The sequence below is a fragment of the Podarcis filfolensis genome (genome assembly GCF_964270895.1).
Source record: "Podarcis filfolensis genome assembly, chromosome: 5".
Taxonomy (NCBI): domain Eukaryota; kingdom Metazoa; phylum Chordata; class Lepidosauria; order Squamata; family Lacertidae; genus Podarcis; species Podarcis filfolensis.
In genome coordinates this window covers 60238604-60259774 of record NC_139608.1, presented here as the reverse complement: position 1 = coordinate 60259774, position 21171 = coordinate 60238604, and the positions used below count along the sequence as shown (strand labels likewise).

The 21171-nt window shown below is 42.4% G+C and overlaps 1 protein-coding gene across 9 annotated transcripts in view; it reads right to left on the bottom strand.

The window, feature by feature from the left end:
• INPP5A (inositol polyphosphate-5-phosphatase A) overlaps positions 1–21171 on the bottom strand; it is a 253172-nt gene that overhangs the window by 211663 nt on the left and 20338 nt on the right. For 3 of the 9 annotated variants that reach the window (XM_083617003.1, XM_083617005.1, XM_083617004.1), the window contains exon 1: positions 12298–12393. The exons of the other annotated variants lie outside the window; for them this stretch is intronic. In XM_083617003.1, the coding sequence (XP_083473129.1) occupies positions 12298–12378 (81 nt within the window). In that variant the 5' untranslated portion in view covers positions 12379–12393. Of the gene's footprint in view, positions 1–12297; positions 12394–21171 lie in introns of those variants that run through there. 9 annotated transcript variants of the gene reach the window in all.

The following is a 21171-nucleotide window of genomic DNA, read 5'->3' as shown; positions in this document are numbered from 1 at the left end:
AGTTTCTTTGTGGGACATACCAGGAGATGCGGTCCCGTAGGTACGAGGGTCCTAGGCCGTATAGGGCTTTAAAGGTTAAAACCAGCACCTTAAACTTGATCCTGTACTCCACGGGGAGCCAGTGCAGCTGGTATAGCACTGGGTGAATGTGATCTCGCAGCGAAGACCCCATAAGGAGTCTCGCTGCAGCATTCTGCACCCGCTGGAGTTTCTGGGTCAGTCTCAAGGGCAGCCCCACATAGAGCGAGTTACAATAATCCAATCTGGAGGTGACCGTCGCGTGGATCACAGTGGCTAGGTCAGGGCGAGAGAGGTAAGGAGCCAACTGCTTAGCTTGGCGGAGATGGAAAAATGCCGCCTTTGTTATAGCTGCAATATGCGCCTCCATGGAAAGGGAGGTGTCGAAGATTACACCCAAACTCTTAACGGACGGTGCTGGCACTAAATGCGCCCCCGCAAGAGATGGGAGTTTATTTAATATTTTTTATTAAATCTCCTACTTCTTTACATTTTAAGGCCGTTGACCACTGCAGGGAGCCTCGTCAAGGCCCTCGGCTGCTGTGGGAAAGCGCGGAACACCCTCCGCCACTGTGGGGAAGTATGGCGGGACCCTCTGCCACCACAGGGAGGTGCAGCAAAGTCCTCTGCTGCTGCAAAGTACAGCACACCCTCCGCCATTGCGGGGAGGTATGGCATTACAAAGGGACTGCCCAATGTATGGGTCCTTTTGGACCCAGAAGAGGGTGGAACAGGGGTGGGGGCATAACAGTTTTATGTGTGCTTCGCTGACTTGTGTGGTGGCCAGGAAAGGAACCCTCGCACAAAATGGCCGCAACCTGTACTGTATTGCAGTTCAAGGACACATTCCAGCCAAATAAAAGAGGGCACAGAGAAGGACTAGTGAAGGGTACAGCCTGAGAAGAAATGTTGCCAAGTGATGATCCTGAGGGCCTGATAGGGAGGACCTGGTGGGCCACATTTGTTGCGCACACACCCGGGCTACTTCTGTCTTACAGTCAACAGAAATATTTTGGTTCTTTTATTTGCTTTTTTCTACACAGTACTTCACATATTTTGAACAGCCAGTTGCTCCCCCCACTCCATTGTCCCTGCTAGCTTCTTTTTTAGAACTGCAAAAGTATGTAGAATCTCTCTTAAAATAACAGGATATGTGCACAGTTCACCACCTCTCATTTCAACTAAACACTATTTTGACCTTTTCCTGAAATTCTGAGTCCTACCAATGCTAGCTCATTTTATGCATGTGTGTGTGTGTTTTAAATTTGGAGTGCTTATAATATTGGTCAGGAACATAAAGCAATAGGCCTGTAAGCACATGGATACCACATGAGCTGCTAAGTTACTGAAACAAAGAATGCTTCACAACACACAGCTAATTTCTTAACTTCCCAACACTCACATGCCCGGCAAAACTATATATTTTTAGACAAAGCTGAAATAATACCAGCAACTAGAATACAGAAGCGAGGAGGGGGTAAAGTTTACTGACCCCTTTTGAAGTTTCCCTACAATTGCTTTATGAAGAAAGTTGCATACAAATACAAGGCATGTTTGTAATATTAACAAAACGAGCGGTAACCCTTTGAACGATGCACACTTGAGGCTCTGTATGTAAACACTCCTGTTCGTGGTTAAAATAACATTTTCTTGAGACAGGGATGTGAATTGTGTGGCTCCAGATGTTTCACTACAACTCCAATCATCCCTGACTGTCAGGAGTGAGCAAGCAGTAAATCACACCGTGCAAGTTGGAGTTAACTCTTTATTACTAATAACAAGATTGGCATGGACTTTCCAGAGTGTCAGGCCTAGTGAGCATAGTAGCTCAGTCCTGTGGATCAGTTGCGGAGACTGAAAGTCCCTACCTTTGAGTATCCTAAGCCGCCATTAGCTTTTACAAAGGGCTGTGTTTTACTGAATTTTAAATGAGTCAGTGTTAGTTCAGACAGGACTTTCCCTGACAATGGAGTGAACAAAATAGGCTGTACCTGGGACAGGTATATGGACAGGAACCCTCATACTCTTTCCAGGAGCACCTTTTATATTAAAAAAGGAGAGCTAATATATAGTAATTAGAGGCTTTGATATCAGAATTTTGCTTTCTGATTTAAAGTAAATGGGAAGTGAAATAGAACTGGTTGGGAAATCATGCAATACATAAGCACTAGAAAGATCAAGACTTGAGAGTACTTTGGCTGGCTACTTCATGCCAGAAACCTTAAAAGGATTGATAACCTGACAAAGTGAATCATTAAAATTGCAAGGTTTAAATGGCAATACCGCCCGCTTAGTATTTCACATTCTTGCTCACATGTAATATAATAGCGTTGGGAAGAACCCAAAGGAGTATTCAGTTCAATTGCCTGCCCGCAGACAAGACAAAGTACAATATATATCCTTCTATTTAAGGATAGACAGATGCAGAAAGGATACAAATTCCTTTTGAAAATTTCTTTTACAGAAAACTTATCCGGAGAACAAATTTAACAAGACTCCAACCAAAGTTCACTGAAGAACAATACATGCCAAAATATATCTCCCATAGCTCCCACTCAAAACATCTTAATGAAAAGTTACCAAATCTAGTTCCAAAACATCTTCCCCAACCAGTGATTCCCTTTCATTCTGCTCAAGTTTCAACACTGAGAGAATTAGGCTACATTCCTATACCCATTTGCCTGAGGTTAAACCTCATTGAATTCAATGAGACTTCTGAGTAGACACGTGTAGGATGGTGCAGTATATTACTTAATTGTTCTGTTTCTCAGTTTTGAAGGTCTGTAAGATATTAGCCTTTTAATGTGGTAAAACTGGCAGGTCCAGTACATCTGCTATTTCTGCCATCTTTAAAATATAAGTCCTTAGCAATCTGTTGCTACTATGCTTTGTTGTCTTAAAAAAAGACTGTGCACATTTAATACTGGACGAAGAAATCTGAAAATTTTAACACCTAGAGATATAGCACTACCATCTGGATATCTTTAAAATTATGCTTATAAGGAGCTAATGGTTCAGAGTTTGATCCTAGCATTTAGAAATGTTAAATACACCTCCAGTATGCACAATTAAATTGTCAAAATAGAAGAAATAGAGCATTCAAGTTCCTAGGTTAGGCCCTGATTTATGGAACAAAGTTTCACAGCAGAAAGACAAATACAAAGATTAAATATTGCAGGGCTTTTTAAAAACAAAACAAACCAAACAAAAAACACCCCACCTTCCCCTCTATAATTTATATCGATCCTTTACTTAATACACTCAAGGCAGTACACACAAATGGCGATAAAATACCATCATACCACCAAGAACAATGGATTAAATTCTTACAGAGCAAAACATTACAAAAACCAATATGGTTTGCTGAAACAATAGAGGCACGAAGAAGGCCAAGACAGATATTTCCCAGGAGGTTGGACACCACAGTCACAGCAGAGTTCTCTATCAGGATCCTATTTACTCACCACAAACTCATTCTACAAAAGTAGATCCTTATGTAGCCAAAACAGCCTCATCCACGACTCAAAGTTGGACTGATAAGTTACAGGTCGTGGCTAAGAATGAGAGACCTTAACCATGATCCTGGGTTCAGACACAGCTATGAACCATGAGGGAAACATTGAAACTTGGACTGGTTGCGTGTGAAGACCCCCAAGACCTCCCAAAGAAAGACACAGTTGACACCAATATTAGCTTAAGGTTATTGGCATAATTTTGGCCACAACTTTATTGATTACAGAATGTGAGTGGTTTGCTTAGGCATTGGTTCGACTACCGGTACTTGCACCTACACCATTGGCAGGGAAACTGACAACTGGAAACTGGCAGAAGTCAGTAAGGGTAAACATACTGCGGGAGCATTGGTCCTAGCACAGATGCAACCTCACGCCAAAATGCTTCCAGGTGTTCTGGCGTGGCCCTAACCCCTGGAAGGGGATCAGACAAAAGCATGGCGCGCACCTGGATTCCTTTAACGGAATACCCTATCGCACATTGGGAAGGGCAGGTGTGACAACCTCCCCTCACCACACCTTGAACCAATGCCTAACCGCCAAACCTTACAAAGTTGTGACGATTTGCTATGCGGCAGGCAAAACCCAAGTGGCACCAGCCAATCAGCCAAATGGGAAAATTCCTACCGGGCCCCTGTCCCAAAAGCGTATGACCCACGACGGCATAGCAAGGTCATAATGAACCTTAAATATAGGGTGGGTGGGCGGGTGATGCGATGCACGAGGCGCTAAAAGGAAGCTCGACACAACGTGCAGCGGTATAAATAGGTCCCCCAGCTGCCAATTCTCTCAACCCCATTGGCCAGAATTACCCCAGCAACCGAGGGACCCAATCGGGTTGCTGTGGCTATCCAAACGATCCCACCCACACAGACAGTGAGGTCAGTTTTAGTGATCACACTGCAACACGTTTCCTCTTCACGGATTTGTAATAAGAAGACAGGGCCTTGCTGGTTAACATGACCCTAAGAGCAGGGCTTTTGTCAGCTGTTAATTGCCGGAACCTCTCAGGTGGGTGCCACTGCCATTCTGAGAGAACAAGGAAGGTGTTCATGGCGAGTTCTGGCACCTCCTAGCAAAAAAATAGCACTGCCTAAGAGAGAGCAAAGCTGAAGGAACGCCAACGCAGAAAGAAAATTAAAGGGAACAAGAAAAGCCAAGGGCCAAGTTCAAAGATGGAGAAGAAACCACCACAGCCACACCTAAGGCACAAACAGCTAAACGGCAGAGATAAGGGTGATAAGCCCAGGGAGAAAAGGTAGGGCACACACCTTGAAACAACTGAAGGGCAGGATCCTTGGAGCACTAACATCAACAGAAGACTTTTCTTGGGAAACGGCGCAAGTATAAACTGCATCTGTAAAACGGAATGCTGCAATGACCAGAGGGTATGCAAGTTAACTTGGAGGACTGGGCCGAAAACAAAGTCAGCTTATTACATTTTTTAAAGGTCATGTCCCAATTTAACAAGGCGTATAACAGACATGGCCCTCAATCCACAAGCCAGTTAAAAGCCAAAGCATTTGAACTCAAGCCATTTTAATACTCCAGCCAAACACACATTTGCTTGGATGGAAGCCACATTGATTTCAAAACTAATTCACTTCCAAGTGAAGCATGCTTACGGATAGCAGCGTTGAAGCATGATCTCCTTCTCCAACTTGGTTGGCAGACAAAGAAGAAGAGTCCTCAACATCAGCAGAGGAACCCATAGAAAGCAAATAGATGGTCCCAACTCCCTTGCTACATGCAAATGGCCGCTGCATGGTGAAGGTGAGGGCTACACCAGAGTAGCTTTATGTGGAATCCATTTTGCAAGCAATAGCAGGGGCTCTTCTGCCCTGACCTGGGCATTTGTGTCCATTGCTGGGACCACAGCAAGAAGACCCATGTACCTGCAGCAAGATGGCGATGGTAACTTGCCACCCAAGCCTACGTCTGCCCCAACCTTAACCTTTATTAATACTAAGCCAAGTTTCTATCATAACCAAGGTTTGAAGCTGGTTGACAATCCATGGTTAAGAGGAAGCAACAGCTAGCATGAACATCAGTTTATGACAGCGGTCCAGAAGTCACCCCCAAATGTAAGGAACCGTGGTGCTCCACAGCCATCACCTGCCAGGCCATCACCTACAAGAAGGAGCACCAGAAAATCCCATCAAATGAGAGAGATGGGTAGCAATGGTCTTGTTGTCTGGATGACAGCTACAAATCCACTGTGTCGCTGGACCAGAAGAGAAAGGGAGGAATTGCCTGGTTGCTGTGAAAACAGGGGCTGCACTTCCAAGTCCAGAGAAACCTTTGACAGGGGAAAGGGAGGTAGACTACATGCACATTTAAGATCAGAGATGAAACAGACTTGGGAGGACTCCCTCCACAAATTGCCTGTCCAAGCATGGCAAGCTGTGGTGGTTGAAGAGTGCCAGTTAACCTCCACCTTTTTCCTCCTGATTTCTGTGTTATACCTCTGTAATATTTTTATTTCTTTCAACAATCTATTTAATAGTGTAGGTTCGAAGTGGTGTACAATGAAGAATAAAATCAACTGAGATTAGCCATAAAATCAGAAAAACTTACTTAACACGTCTGGTGATTTTTTGTTTTAAAAGTCTTCAACAAGGAGAGGGCCTGCCTGATCTCACAGCCAGGTTGGTCCCACAATACTGAATGCACAGCTCCTGGTGGATGTGAGCCAATGATTATAAGCCATAAGGGACCATGAACAGCAACTCCCTGCAAAACCTCAGTGACTGGGGCAGGGATATAAGGTCTCAAGTGGCCCTTAAACCAAGCATAGGCAAATTCGGCCCTCCAGATGTTTTGGGACTACAGTTCCCATCATCCCTGACCACTGGTCCTGCTAGCTAGGGATCATGGGAGTTGTAGGCCAAAAACATCTGGAGGGCCGAGGTTGAGGAAGCCTGCCCTTAAGTATCATTAAGATGGTAATAGGCTGGGGAAGAACTGCCAGCACAGAGGAGCAAATATGAAGCCCTGAGGCTTCCTTCCCTCAAAACCGCCATTGCTATGTTTGAATTGGAGCCACTTTATTATGGTGCAACTATGAATTGTTAATTTAAACTTAAGCACTGTAATCAAATTTGCAATGTACTTTATATCAAATAATAGATGGCTTGTTAATGGACTCCTTTGAGCCGTCTGACATTTTTTTAAAAAAGGGATTCCCTCCCCTAAGCAGCAAACTGTTCTAGAAAGGATCATTCAGCATGAAGTTTTATTGCCCTCATGTGATATACCCACGCTAAATGTATTCACTAAACTCATCTCTCCTTCACACTGATCTCTTCTCAAAACATAATTGAGAACAGTCATTGTGTGATGGAATGGCTGCAGAAAGAGATCAAGCAAGTTAACCATAGTCAATGTTTGTAAAATGTATTTCTATGGTTCAGTAGAACAGCAAAGGCCAGCAGGCTGGTAAATAATTATTTTCCTTCTGCACATGTTACCACAATAAACACCAACCAACAGGACAGGAGATGCATGCGGGCATGAGCTGCGTTAAGCACACATGTTATTCAGCATTTCCTACAGGGGCTGTCATACTTGCAGCCATTTTGAAACACAGAGCCTGATTTCCTCCTTCAAGTCATTTTGCATAATATGGCATCCAAACCTAAAGAGCTGACAGAGGGGTCAGAAAGTAGCTGCAGGACCAGCAGTGGGCCTTCTTAGGAGTTCCACCATGACAGGGCTTTCTCTGTGGCAGCCCCTATCTTATGTAGCTACCCCTCGCTACATAATTATTGCATAATTATTGCACAGCTTCTCTATGCTGAAGAGACACCTTCGGCGACTGTGGCGAGTCGATTTTTGTGGGATCGACCACTCTTTTCTCTACCTTTGCTATTCTCTTTTTGTTTGGATCTGTTTCACTTACTTGCTTTGCTGTTAGAATTATAGGATTATATTGTTGCAACCCAAACTGGGAGCTTATGGCGAAAGGTGGCCAAGAAATCCAATCAATCAATCGTTCTAGAAAGCAGGGCATTCAGATCCAGGGACATGTGGCCCGATTTCACATTTTGGTAGATATGGGCATGATACAAAAGTGAAATCCTTTCACATCTTTTCCAGAACTTTACTACAGCTTAAAATACAACACGCACAACCCTAACAAAAAAATTGTAGCAGTAGTACAGAGGAGAATAAAGAAACTACGGTTAGACTTCTCTGCTTACACAAGGGCGGGGGGCATCTTTTCTTAATATTGCTCTGAAGTTCAAAGCAACTGTCTGGTTAGAGGGAATATCAGTTTCCCCAGGAAACCCTGCTCAGGCATTTGCTCTTATCCATATGGAAAGATGTTTCCTTCCAATGGAAAAAGACAGCACTGTTTACTTGCATGCAACAGCGAGTGTATTTAAACGCTAAATATAGATTGGCAAGGAAGGAAATATTAGTCAACAAAAGCTAAAAAAACAATTATGTACCATGTCAGATGGTGTAAGCTTTGCTGGAAAACGGCAGTGAATATGAAACCCCAAAGGCTCTTGCTGGAATAATGCCAAAGTGAAAGATTTGTACATTCCAGTGGAGACTCAGTATTTTTTTGATATCACAGTATTTTACAGGGAGCATGTGTACTTGCTCTGACATTTGTTTGTTTTTCAGTCTTGGATACTGAAATGTGCTAGCTGTGGAGTTGGCTTAATTTTCTAAAGTAAGAATAGCTCCCCATTCCCTCCAGTCCTAAAGCTATTGCAATGACCACAAATTAGTATAATGTACTCTTTATTTTAAAGAAGCACTTCTTATTTTAAAATGCTTCCATTCAACTCTCCTGTCTCACAAACCAGAGAAGAGAGTTCCAAATAACCTTCGGTTTAGAAGTTTTCATCTAGCAGCCTAATAGGGTTTGCTCCCAATATGTTGATCTCAAACTACACATTACAGAATTATTTTACCGCACTCCCACTTATTACAAACTGAGCCTGTTCATTCACTTACCCTGAGAAGTACACTTTTCTTACAACCAAACATAAAATTAACAGCCCAATCACTGGAGGCACAGTGAATAGCCACCTAATGCAGGCTCTTAAAAAACAGTTTTTGTGTGATCCACTTGTGACTGTTCACTTCTGAGTCCTGAACTCCCACACTGCACAAAAGTATATCCATGGCACAGCCACCAGTCCCAATCGCTCCTATGCATCACTCAGCTGATGATCTTCAATGAATTACACTTCCAGAGACTCGCGGCTGAAATTAAAAGGAACTAAACACTGGCAAAGGAAGAACTCGTCAAAGTGAAACAGGAATGAGACAAACATTCAATAAGTTTTTGTCTCTATATCTGGTCATCCCCAGGGGTCAGCAAACTTTATCAGCCGGGGGCCAGTCCACTGTCCCTCATACCTTGTGGGGGGCCAGACTAGATTTTTTTTGGGGGGGATGAATGAATTCCTATGCCCCACAAATAACCCAGAGATGCATTTTAAATAAAAGCACACATTCTACTCATGTAAAAACACGCTGATTCCTGGACCGTCTGCAGACCGGATTTAGAAGGCGATTGGGCCGGATCCAGCCCCTAGTTTGCCTACCCATGCATTAGGGGATATTTTTCGAATTTTAATACTGTATGGAAGTCACCTTGTGAAGTTAGCTACCTTTAACCAGGCAGAGGGCCTTCTCGGTGGTGGTGTCTGCCCTGTGGAACGCCCTCCCATCAGATGTCAAGGAAATAAACAACTGACTGACTTTTAGAAGGCAGCCCTGTTTAGGGAAGTTTTTAATGTTTGATGGTTTATTGTGCTTTTAATTCTGTTGGGAGCCGCCCAGAGTGGCTGCGGAAACCCAGCCAGATGGGCGAGGTAATAATAATAATAATAATAATAATAATAATAATAATAATAAACCGGTTGTAAATATTCAAAATAAATCACAGCACAGAAGAGCAACTGAGATCTTCCCTTTAATGCTAGGACCACTAAAATTCCAAGCATTTGATCACCTGGAAACCCAACAGGGGAAATCCAATGCATTCTTATTCAGAAATAAGTTCCACTATGTTCAATGACACTTACCCAAAGGTAAGACTAAATGTTGAAATCTAGGAAAGCTGAGTTATTTCCAGCCCTACATAACGCAAGCCACCTAGAAGTTCGACCTGGGCTCCTTGAAAACTGAAATGACTTTTCACTCCTGCAATCCATGCAGAAGTAGTTGGCTGGGTAGTGGCGCTTACCTGAGCTCCCTTCCTTGGCACCACTTTCCGAGAGAAAAAGGGGAAGCTGTGAGGCTACGGCGAGTTCAGCTTGGTTTGCCAATCCTGTGCCCGTCTAATCAGTATGTTTGCACTGCACAAAGCTCACTCCTCCCAGTAACCCAAAGTTATGCCGGGCCGGGGGCCAGGGACGTGCTACTGCTCCACCCGCTGCTATTGAAGTAGGCCTGCCTGAATAACCATTTCAGAATTCCAATAAAACATGGAAAAACTGCTCTCAGACCATGCAGACAATACTGAGCAAACTGGACCAATGCTATACGGTATAAGGCTTTCCTAGGTTCCTTGCATCTGAAGGCATTTGTGTACGGCCAGTGCAACTGCTTAGTTATGGGCAGCCATACTCCTTAGCTTGGACTTTAGCCTGCACCCGTCACTCAAGCAGTACTTGTGGGAGCTCATGCCCGCAATCAAGCAAAAAAAAAAAAAGAGGCTGCTACTGCTATTCAAGCTTGGGGATCTGCAGAGACACTCTCCTGTCCCAGGAGTTTCGGATGTCAGTTTGAAACACTGCAGCAACCATGGCCGTACCTGGGCTTTCTACTCCAGACTCCTGCTGGCCGCTGAAGCAAAGGAAAGCAAGCACTTGCCTCTCTCCTTAGAGCTCATGTCCACTGAGCTTATTCCCTCAGCGGTAATCCCAATATGAAGGTACCAAGACTGTGTCGGGCTTGCCTTACATTTTAATAGGAGTGAAGCTGTATGTATGGAGCACACAGAAAGCTGCCTTATGAATTGCTTAACCCAGACAGTTGGTCCAGCTAATCCCCACATCACAGTCTCTATGGGATGGAGTTCAGAGTTTTGGCATTGCTTCTGGATGCTCAGCTGACAGCTGTGGCTGGAGTGTCTTTGCCACAGTGACACATGCCTCAGTCACCTTTCCGTGTGGCACAGGTCTCATGTGGGACAGATACTTGGGCATCAGTGACTTCCACACACATGGATACATGGCGCATTGTGCACATCTCATGCGCCGCAAACAAGGTGCACATCTGTCCTTGACTGTGATGAAAGTTATAGCTGTGCACATATTTCAGTCAACGTTGAAGCCCTGTCCATACACAATGTTTTTCACTATCTCCCCACCCCTGTTAGCACTGAAATCTATAGGATTTAAGTGCTTAATTCGGCTTGATCAGCTCCAAATCATGGATTGGCTTCAACTGAGCCTAAACGTGTTTCATCTGCATTTACTTGCACAAGGAAGAGGAAGCAAGAGGAAGGGAGGAAAATATATTTAAACCTGGCTATTAAGAGATATCCTGTTTTTAATAAGGCACTCTATATTCTTCTTTTCGACAAGGAAGTGCATTGCATAAAGTAACATTTTAAAACTGTACTGGAACTACACTTTTCCCATTAAGGAAATTTCCAAACTAAATTTAAAACTACTCTTCTGATAGCACCAAATCCTCTCCCTCCTAAACAGTGCTAGAAACCGAGATATGAAAGCGAGGAGCTAAATGGTGCCTTAAACCTAGGTCATGGGCACAACAACAGAATGTCTAGGCCCACTTTATTTTGATAACAAGAATATTAAGCTGAAAATGAATGAACTGCAGCTAAAATATTATGCTCATTTTTCACATGCTCTAGTCCTTCCCCTGCCCACCCCCCTAATATTTTTAAGAGGGTCTCTTCTCCAGTCTCCAGATATGGGCTTGAAGTGGGGAGGCAGGAAAAGGTCCTCCTTTCTTTCCACTCTGCAGTTTTAATCTGACACCTTAGGCGCAGTACTGCGTCCAGAACTCAGAAACTGCTCACGCTAATGAAATTCCCTGTCACAAAATGCGCCAAGAACATGGGTAGGCAAACTAAGGCCCAGGGGCCGGATCTGGCCCAATCGCCTTCTAAATCCGGTCTGCAGACGGTCCAGGAATCAGCGTGTTTTTACGTGAGTAGAATGTGTGCTTTTATTTAAAATGCATCTCTGGGTTATTTGTGGGGCATAGGAATTCGTTCATTTACCCCCAAAAATCTAGTCTGGCCCACCACAAGGTCTGAGGGACAGTGGACTGGCCCCCTGCTGAAAAGGTTTGCTGATCCCTGGCCTAGAACAATGGAAGTTTTGAACACTGCTCCTAAATTAACTCCTAGATTCTTTGTTTCTATTGCAGCCATATACCCATTTACATGGCAGTCAGGCCCATTAATGTATTTTTAATCTTTGTTGGAAGCCGCCCAGAGTGGCTGGGGAAACCCAGCCAGATAGGCGGGGTACAAATAATAAATTATTATTATTACTATAAAGTCACTTGAACGTACTGCTGAGTAGACATGCATCACTCTTAGGAAGATTCAACTTCTAAATCTTAATCCCAAATCCATAAGAAGATATAACTAAAGAAAATGAGAAATGCTGGTTATTTTGTTAATTCAATATGTCAATATTTACTTAGTTCCATTTGACCTTTCCACCTGCTATTACAGATATCTGTAGCATTAAAGTAAATACATTTGTGTATTGTTGTTAGAAGCTGACATTTTGTTATTGAAAAGAAAATCAACACATACCTTAGTGGGTTTTTTATCTGCACAAAAGAGGTTCTTTTTTTTAAAAAAAGAAACTACATTTGTTGAAGCCTTTTTTGCCATTAGTTCAGAATTAAACTTGATCTCAGACCAAACCAAATAATTCTGAAAGAGGCCCAACATGTGACATTTCATAAATACACCCACAGCAAAAATAACTTACAGAGGCTCAATGTGAGAACTGTTAGGCTGCCAATTGTTCCAGAACTTGGGAACAACTTTGTATTTCAAAAGAAAGGACCTACACAGACTAGAAAGCTAATTCAACAACACGACCTTCAGCCACCATAACATTTTGGACAAATGCCTTCAGTTGCACACTGCAACTGAAGCTTAGGTACCACTTTATAGCTAAAATCCACAAGAGAAGGCAATATACTTAGTGCAACCATGAACAACTCCTTCAGATAGTCAACATCTAAGGAAGGCTTTATAAGCTAATGATGATAACGATGCATAGTTCGCTAAGAGTCACAAGCAGCCAGAAGTGCACTGAATTATCCGATACATCAGTAAGGCTGCATTTCCATAAGTGAACCCTCTACATCAGAGACAGGGACCTTGAACCTCTCATCAGCCCCAGCCAGCCATGGCCAATGGGCAAGGATGATGGGAAGTAAAGTCCAACAACATCTGGAGAGCCACAAGTTCCCCATCCCTTTACTACAGATATAGACTCAGTTTCTCCTTGGGAGAATAAAGGGAAGTTGCCATCCATTCATTTCCATGAAGCTGGCCATTTAGACCACCCTATCTGAATCACTGGAGCTTTCTATGTCATTCTTAAAAAGGAAGGAAGGAAGGAAGGAAGGAAGGAAGGAAGGAAGGAAGGAAATTCTATTTCGATTGTGCAATAATTACCGTATTTTTCGCTCTATAAGACGCCCCAGACCACAAGACGCACCTAGTTTTTGGAGGAGGAAAACAAGAAAAAAATATTCTGAATCTCAGAAGCCAGAACAGCAAGAGGGATCACTGTGCAGCGAAAGCAGCAATCCCTCTTGCTGTTCTGGCTTCTGGGATAGCTGCGCAGCCTGCATTCGCTCCATAAGACGCACACACATTTCCCCTTACTTTTTAGGAGGGAAAAAGTGAGTCTTATAGAGCAAAAAATACGGTAATTGCACATTTACAAACTCTGATAAATCTCAATTCACTGTAGAGGGTGCAGCTAAATCCATGAATTTATAGGTCATCTTACACAAACTCCTTTCTTCCCATGGGTTGATTTTTGACAACTATAGAGCAATTATGGTCACTTTTTGTTTTTGTTTTTAACAGGTTGTCCTTCTATCTACCTTTTTTATTTACATTAAACAAATCAGTTCCTGGTCCCGGTTTCACATGATAAAAAAACAAAACAAACCACAAACACACACTCAAAATAGCAGTTATAAAGGCAACACTATATATATAAAAAATCCACAACAATTAAATCATCAATTAAAACACGATGCCATAACTATAACAACAGAAAACAGCTATTTTATAACTGGAAAATCAGTCTCCCCTCCCCTCAAAGACCTGTGTAAATATATATGCTCCTATCTGGCACTAACAAAATAAACGACGGCGGCGCCACTTGTACCTCGAGGGGGAAGGAATTCCACAACCGAGGTGCCACCACAGAGAAGGATATATATGGTCCACAATGCACTTCTCCCAGCAGTGAGACGACAAGAAGAGCCTGTCCTTTATCTCTTAATGCTCTGTCAGGTTGTTATAGCAGGAGGCCCTTCCTCAAGCATTTGAGCTCCAAGTTGAGTCTGACTAACATTAACACCTTGAATTGGGTTCAGTGCAGTGCATATCTATCAGAACTGGTGTTACATGAATGCCTTAGACCAGGCATAGGCAAACTCAGCCCTCCAGATGCTTTGGGACTACAATTCCCATCATCCCTGACCACTGGTCCTGTTAGCTAGGGATGATGGGAGTTGTAGTTCCAAAACATCTGGAGGGCCGAGTTTGCCTATGCCTGCCTTAGAAGCACACGGGATTTAAGGAGCCGCTGCAGCCTCTCAACTGCCTTTAAGGGGTAGCCCCACACAGAGCGCACATTACACTTTTCTGCTTTCGGGTGCTGCTGAATGGTGCTATGCGCTGCCTTCATGCTGAGCGGATGGCTGTGCGCCCACCATTTGAAGGATTCTTAAATTGGGTTTTTGTGATTGTTATTGGTTAAGGGTAAAAAAGCAGGCAACAAATCTATTCATCACCGACTTTCTGTCACTACGTACAAGAAACAAAGCCAAAATACCAAATATAACAAACACCAAACCACAGAATCAAGGCAGACCAGAAAAAGTACCATATTTATAGACTACTCATCTTGGAAAGTAAGTGATCGGCACAGATATCAATTCTCAAGGAGCCAATTCAAGCAGAGGGTCTGAAATATGCACAGGGTGCTCTCAAACAAGCAACTCCCACCAGACATGCAGTGCTAGCACGACAGAGAGAAGGGTAAGAGAGTCCCACTTTGCACAGACAGGAGGGCTATTAAAAGGAGTCCTTTCACGACAAATGTTTCCCACATAGGCATAGCTGAGGTGTTGAAGCCCTAGAGGACTGCATTACACAACAACCTGCTCAACGTATGAATCAGGTCCAATGTCGCTGATACACCGCTAGCATGACGTGGCTGCCACAGGAAACAAACAAAAAATTAGATTTGACGCATCCAGGGAGCCACATTGCGGTGGTTAACTTATGCAAAGAACCACGAGGCTCATCCAGACTCTCTAACGAGAGACACGCTGTTGACAGCAAAAGTTACCACACTATTTACTATTGCCTCCATTGCCATTGCAATGTGAACCCGGTGTCACATAGCAACCGTGTTTGATGACAACAACACTTACAGTGGCAATCTAGGTAATGCACCTTTGAGTAAAGCCAAGGGGATGAATTCTTAGCCAACAGGAACTAAGATCCCCATGAAATCAGCACCCTCCTTTTATTCAAGGAGCTGCTGTTTAGGTGGATTCAGCAGACCAACCATATAATCCCTGTGCCTAGAAGTAAGTCCAAGCACGTTCCACTGAGCTCCCTCCATGGTAAGCGTGTTTTGGGTTGCACTTCAAATCAAATATTATTCAAAGTCTATTCACCATTGTGTAATGTGATTTGACTTTTCTACTTCCAAATCTGAGAAAGCAAACGTCTTACAGATATAATCCACACTCTTGGAAAAATTTGATGACAATGTTTACATTGGTCAGCCCCGTTTTCGAGCGGCCAGCTCCGCTGCAATTGTTTGAAGTGCATCCGACAAGACTCTTTCATATGCAGTATTCTGAAGTTTGTGAGACAGTGGGCAGTCCTCCTGCACCACAGCAAAGACATATAAACATGGAAGACAAATCTGGCTGCTCATAATCCTCTTGGCAAAACAGGGTTTGTTCTTCGTTAGTGAAGAGACTAGAGCAGCAATCCTATGCCTACTTCAGTGAGGCGGTAAGCCTCACTGAACTCCATGGGATTTACTTCTGTGGAAAGATATATGGGATTGAATGGTAACTCATGGAAGAACGTAGCCTCCTCCCCAACATAAACCCTTATTATTTGGTCATCAGTGGCCAAATTATGATTTCTGAAACAGTGCTGAAGCTTCCAACAAGATGATCCGTTGTTACAGAATAATGTGCTGCGTTTAGTAAGTAGAAAGATGGCCCAGGAGGATGTGAAAAGGATTGCTCAGTGGCCCATTTTTGATGGACCTGGCCTGTCTATAAGCCTGGCTCTAAGAGAGGTTTCAATTTATTTTGCAGACATGCATTGTGCACACTTGTGTACAGACCAGCATGAAGTATATCCCTGGAAGCTGCCGGATGTGCATTTCACTATTTGCCTGTGGTTAAATTGCATGAGACTCTTAATCCCAGGGTTGTGGGTTCAATCAAACCCCACATTGAGCAAAAAGATTCCTGCATTGGAGGGGGTTGGACTAGATGACCCCTGTGGTCCCTTTCCAACTCTACAATTCTAGGATTCTAGGAGTCTACCTGAGAGTAGGCTCCATTAGAAACAAAGACACATACTGCTGAGGAAACATACAAAAGGACTGCCCTCTTAATAGCTACTCTGGCCTTAAACCAGGTGTGGGGAACTCATGGTCCTCCAGCTGTTGGACTTCAACTCCCATCAGCCCTAGTCACTATGGCCAATGGTCAGAGCTGATGGGAGCTTCAGTCCAGGTATCACATGTTCCCTATTCCTTGCTTAAACCAGTCTGAACTGAGTTGCCCAAATCTCTTGCACAAATCCCACTGAAATGAAGAGCTTGCAAAAGCAGATGCATGGAGGACACTGTAATCGTTTTTCCTCTTTGTTGGCAGCTAGACTGTTTTCATTTATTTTATTTATAAATGTAACTTTTAGGTAATTTCTTAGGGCCTAGCCTTCCCAAGGTGGTTTACTTAACACAATACAAAATACATTTTTTAAAAAAAGAAGAAAGTCACCAAACAAATCTCAGCACACAGTACAAGAAAACAGCAGCTTACTGAAATTCTCCTGGTTATGCATGTAAGTTAGCATAAAGCCTTCAAACAGATCAGCAATTTTGAAAACCACAGCAATTAAAACCCTTTAAGAAAAAAGCAACACAGAACAGATGAGTTTCTAAAGCCCACTTAAAGGCTTGCACAGATTAAGAGACCAGGAACAATTAAGTCGAGGTGTTCAGCTGTAACACTTAACAAAACTACTTCACTGTGATTAAAAATAAGCAGCCCAAGTCATTCAAGATTGATGTCTTGAAAAACAAAGTGCGTGAAGTCTTTAAACACCCACAGACAAGATCTAAAAAGTGTGTTAAGTCGATTACTGGGAAAGAGTTAACTTGTGCATGAGAAAAATGACCATGCAATTGAACCTGGCTGTATAATTTTTCCAACTGCTTACAAAAAGATCGCCATGGAGTTTGCCCATTACTGATCTCCAAAAAATATTTTTTGGGGCAGCAGCACAATAACTGGGTGCACCCAGGTACATAGCTATGGATTTAGCCATGCCCATAGCAGCTTTATATTTGCATTTATTTACTAGATTTACATTTAGTTTGTAATATGCATTGAGAACTCAAAGCTTAAGTTATGCACCATTGTTCTTTGGAAGAGCATGGTTTGAATCAGCATTAAACGGGGGGAAATTATAAGGAGTCGCTCTATAGAAGGGTGTGCTGTCTCAAAATCAAACCATTGGTTCATTTAGCTCAGCACTGTCTACACTTCCTAGCTGGAGATACACAGCAAGCTTTAGAGACAAACCATTGAGCTGTGGTCATTTTTTACATGGTACATCACATTAACTTTATTAAAGTTTTCATATCAGCCGTCTTTTGGGATCCAATCAACCTTTAGTCCAGGAGCAGCCAACACGGTAACCTCTGGATGTTGTTGGACTCCCATCATCCCCAGCCAGCATCCCCACTTGTCAGGATAATGGGAATTATAGTCCAACTTGCGGGTACCACATTGGCTATCTCTGGTATTCTAGGCTGTTCCTGTTTATAAGTTATAGATCACTGTCCACAAACTTTCAGGGTGCCAATGAGATTAGATGTCCATTTCCCATGCCAAATCAATTAACCAACTATTTGCATAATTTAAAATCAACTCACTAGTCGATCTCCCTAACTTCTGACCCTTAATTTCCAGTTAACAATTTTTTTTAAAAAAGCATGCAAGATATTCCAAAAGCCAAGATATATTTATTAGATTAATGTTCCAAGGGACTATATTAAAACATCTCAAAGAAATTTCTGTGGTCTCCAAAAATATACACTTGAGATTATATTCCTACCATAATTAATCCCAGTGTGATGTAAATTATGTGCACAATTAGAGCTGATCTTCAGAATAGACACTTGTGGCTCTTTGGGGACAATGGCTTGATCAGAAGTAAAAAAAATATATTGCGTCTCACCCCGAGTAGAGGTTTTTCCAGAAGAATGACATACATTTGGAGGACAGCAAAAGGACTGATACTCCAAAATAAAAATAAAGCGATAAATACAGTGGTACCTCGGGTTAAGAACTTAATTCGTTCTGGAGGTCCGTTCTTAACCTGAAACTGTTCTTAACCTGGTACCACTTTAGCTAATGGGGCCTTCTGCTGCCGCCGCCGCACCATTTCTGTTCTCATCCTGAAGCAAAGTTCTTAATCTGAGGTACTATTTCTGGGTTAGAGGAGTCTGTAACCTGAAGCATCTGTAACTTGAAGCGTCTGTAACCCGAGGTACCACTGTATCTGTTTCACCCAACAAAACTGCTCTTTTAAGCATGTTTTCACATTTTTAAAAAAATTCCAAAAGCCTGAAACTGTTCTGGTAGATTATTTGTTCCAAAAGATTGCAGCTGCCACACTATAAAGCAAAGGGGCAGATTTTCAATGTGAAGAAAATGTTGAAGAAGTCAGAAATTGTGGTTTATACATTCTTTCGCATCTGCACATAATACAATGCCATAATCCAAACTCCGGATTTAAACACCTGCAACTATTCAAGAGGATTAAAAAACAAGCCACTTGATGGGGGGGGGGGCGCCGCAATCCTTGCTAGTGCAAGCAGTTGGTTTCCAGCAGACCAAACACCTAGGACAGGGGTCAGCAAACTTTTTCAGCGGGGGGCCAGTCCACTGTCCCTCAGACCTTGTGCGGGACCTTTTTCAACTATATTTTGAAAAAGAAAATGAACGAATTCCTATGCCCTACAAATAACCCAGAGATGCATTTTAAATAAAAGGACACATTCTACTCATGTAAAAACACGCTGATTCCTGGGCCGTCCACAGGCCGGATTTAGAAGGCAAACGTAGCAATTTGACTTCACCCCCAGAGGTACACTCCATTGCCACTCAAAACAGACGGAAGCCTGCCAACAACCAATTGCAAGCACTTTGGAAGGAAAGAAATACAGCAACACAGCTGGTAAAATAGAAATATATTTTGATCAGGTATTTTGTATTGTATTGTTAGTTCTGAATAAAATATTAGAAAAACACCCTAGAGAGTATACATTATACTGATAGCTGGAAAACTACCCTTTTAAAAATGCCCAACACGGCAAGCACTGTCACAGTTTTAAAATGCGTTTTATAAAAAGGCACATCCACTTGAACATTTTGCAGCTGAAATGTGCCAGCTCTACAAAAATAAAATAAAAACCACGCCACTGCAATTTGTTTTAGCCTGACACATGTTTTTTGTCAGAGGTTTCTTTGTCCCGTCTGTAAGTAATCTCCATGTGTTATCCACATAAACACTGTCACCTAACATTAAACTTTATACATTTTTTTGGAAGCTAACCATTGGAACAGATTCTGTCTTTATGCAATTAATCCTTCAAAATATTAACTGGTCTTTACTAAAATCATTAACCCTTGAGTGCTCCGAGGCAAAACTGTTCCTATTACAAACTTGCCAAGTCCTAGGTTAAGCTTGTTTGTTCGTACAGTATTTTTGAAAGCTGACGAGTGTTTTGGCAACTAGACAATCTACTTTAAGGTATATGGGCAAACCTTGAACTCAGTCCCAAAGTTCATAGAGATTGCCAAATGTCTAGAGGAGTGCAGGCCTGCTCCCAAGTGATTGGTTTCACTTCTTGCTCTTCTTTTCCTGCCAGTTACGCTCCTATCTCTGCCCTGATGCTGCCACACGTTTCATTGGCTGGTTTGAACTGGAAATGGCAATAAGGGCAAGGCTACATGCACAGCCTCCACAAAGCAACTCTGTGTTACCTATCTACAGCAATGAACTGTGCTATCTTCATTGCCCTTCCAGCTGGACTGAATGAATGTTTGGTCTGATCCGACAGCTGACTATTTTAAAATGGTTACGGAATTGTGAGTCACCCAGCAAATTTCACAAACTGGGTAATCCAACATTAAGCATGAACAATTGTTCCACTTTCATAATCAAAAGAGATCTCGCACATCTCCCCGTGTGGTTTAGCTGCACTCAAATTGTCAATGTTTAGCTTGAAACAGAATGGACAACGAGAGCAATCAGCAGCAGATTCATGTTTCAACCTGATCTCTCCATGCAATCTTCTCCTAAACAAACTTATGCCACAAGACCTTTGACATCCTTTGAAAATTGGATTTTACATACAAATGAATATGAATATGTAAAATTATATATAATAATAATAATGATTAATAATTTCAGGTTACAACTCCTTAAAACAGCAATGGGAATCTGATCTACGGATAGAGACTGCAGAGGTAGATTGGAATAATTTGTGGGCTAAAAAAACCACTAAAATCAGTATCAACTTAAGATATGAGCAAATACATTTAAATTACTAATCTGATGGCCTTGGACACCATTATGGTGTAGTTATATTAATAAAACTATTCCACCATTGTGCTGGACAGGCTGTAATAGTATTAGGTACAACACTTCACATGTGGTGGACATGTGAAAATATAAAGCCCTTCTGGCAGAGGATGTTTACAGAAATAAACTACATTACGGGTCAAAATGTGGAATGTACCCCAAGTTTGGGATTGTTAAGTATTTTTAAAGAAGGGCAATCTGACCTTTGTCATAAAGACCTAATTACTTCTCTTTTAGTAGTGACACACCTGCTAGCAGCACAGAATTGGAAAGGTTTGGAATATCTCTGTATCTCTCATTGGAAACAGAATGGGTGATCTATTTCTATCAGGAAAAAATAACAGTTTACATGCATTGAATAATACAAATGATGTAGATGATTTTATTTTATAAAATACTTTACTGATAATCCTACCAAAATCACAGATTGGGCTTTGGCAAACTTAACTAGATTGATCTGTCCTAGGGGCGGGGGCGCGAGTTGTGGATTTTGCTTTTGCATCTTTTCTCTCT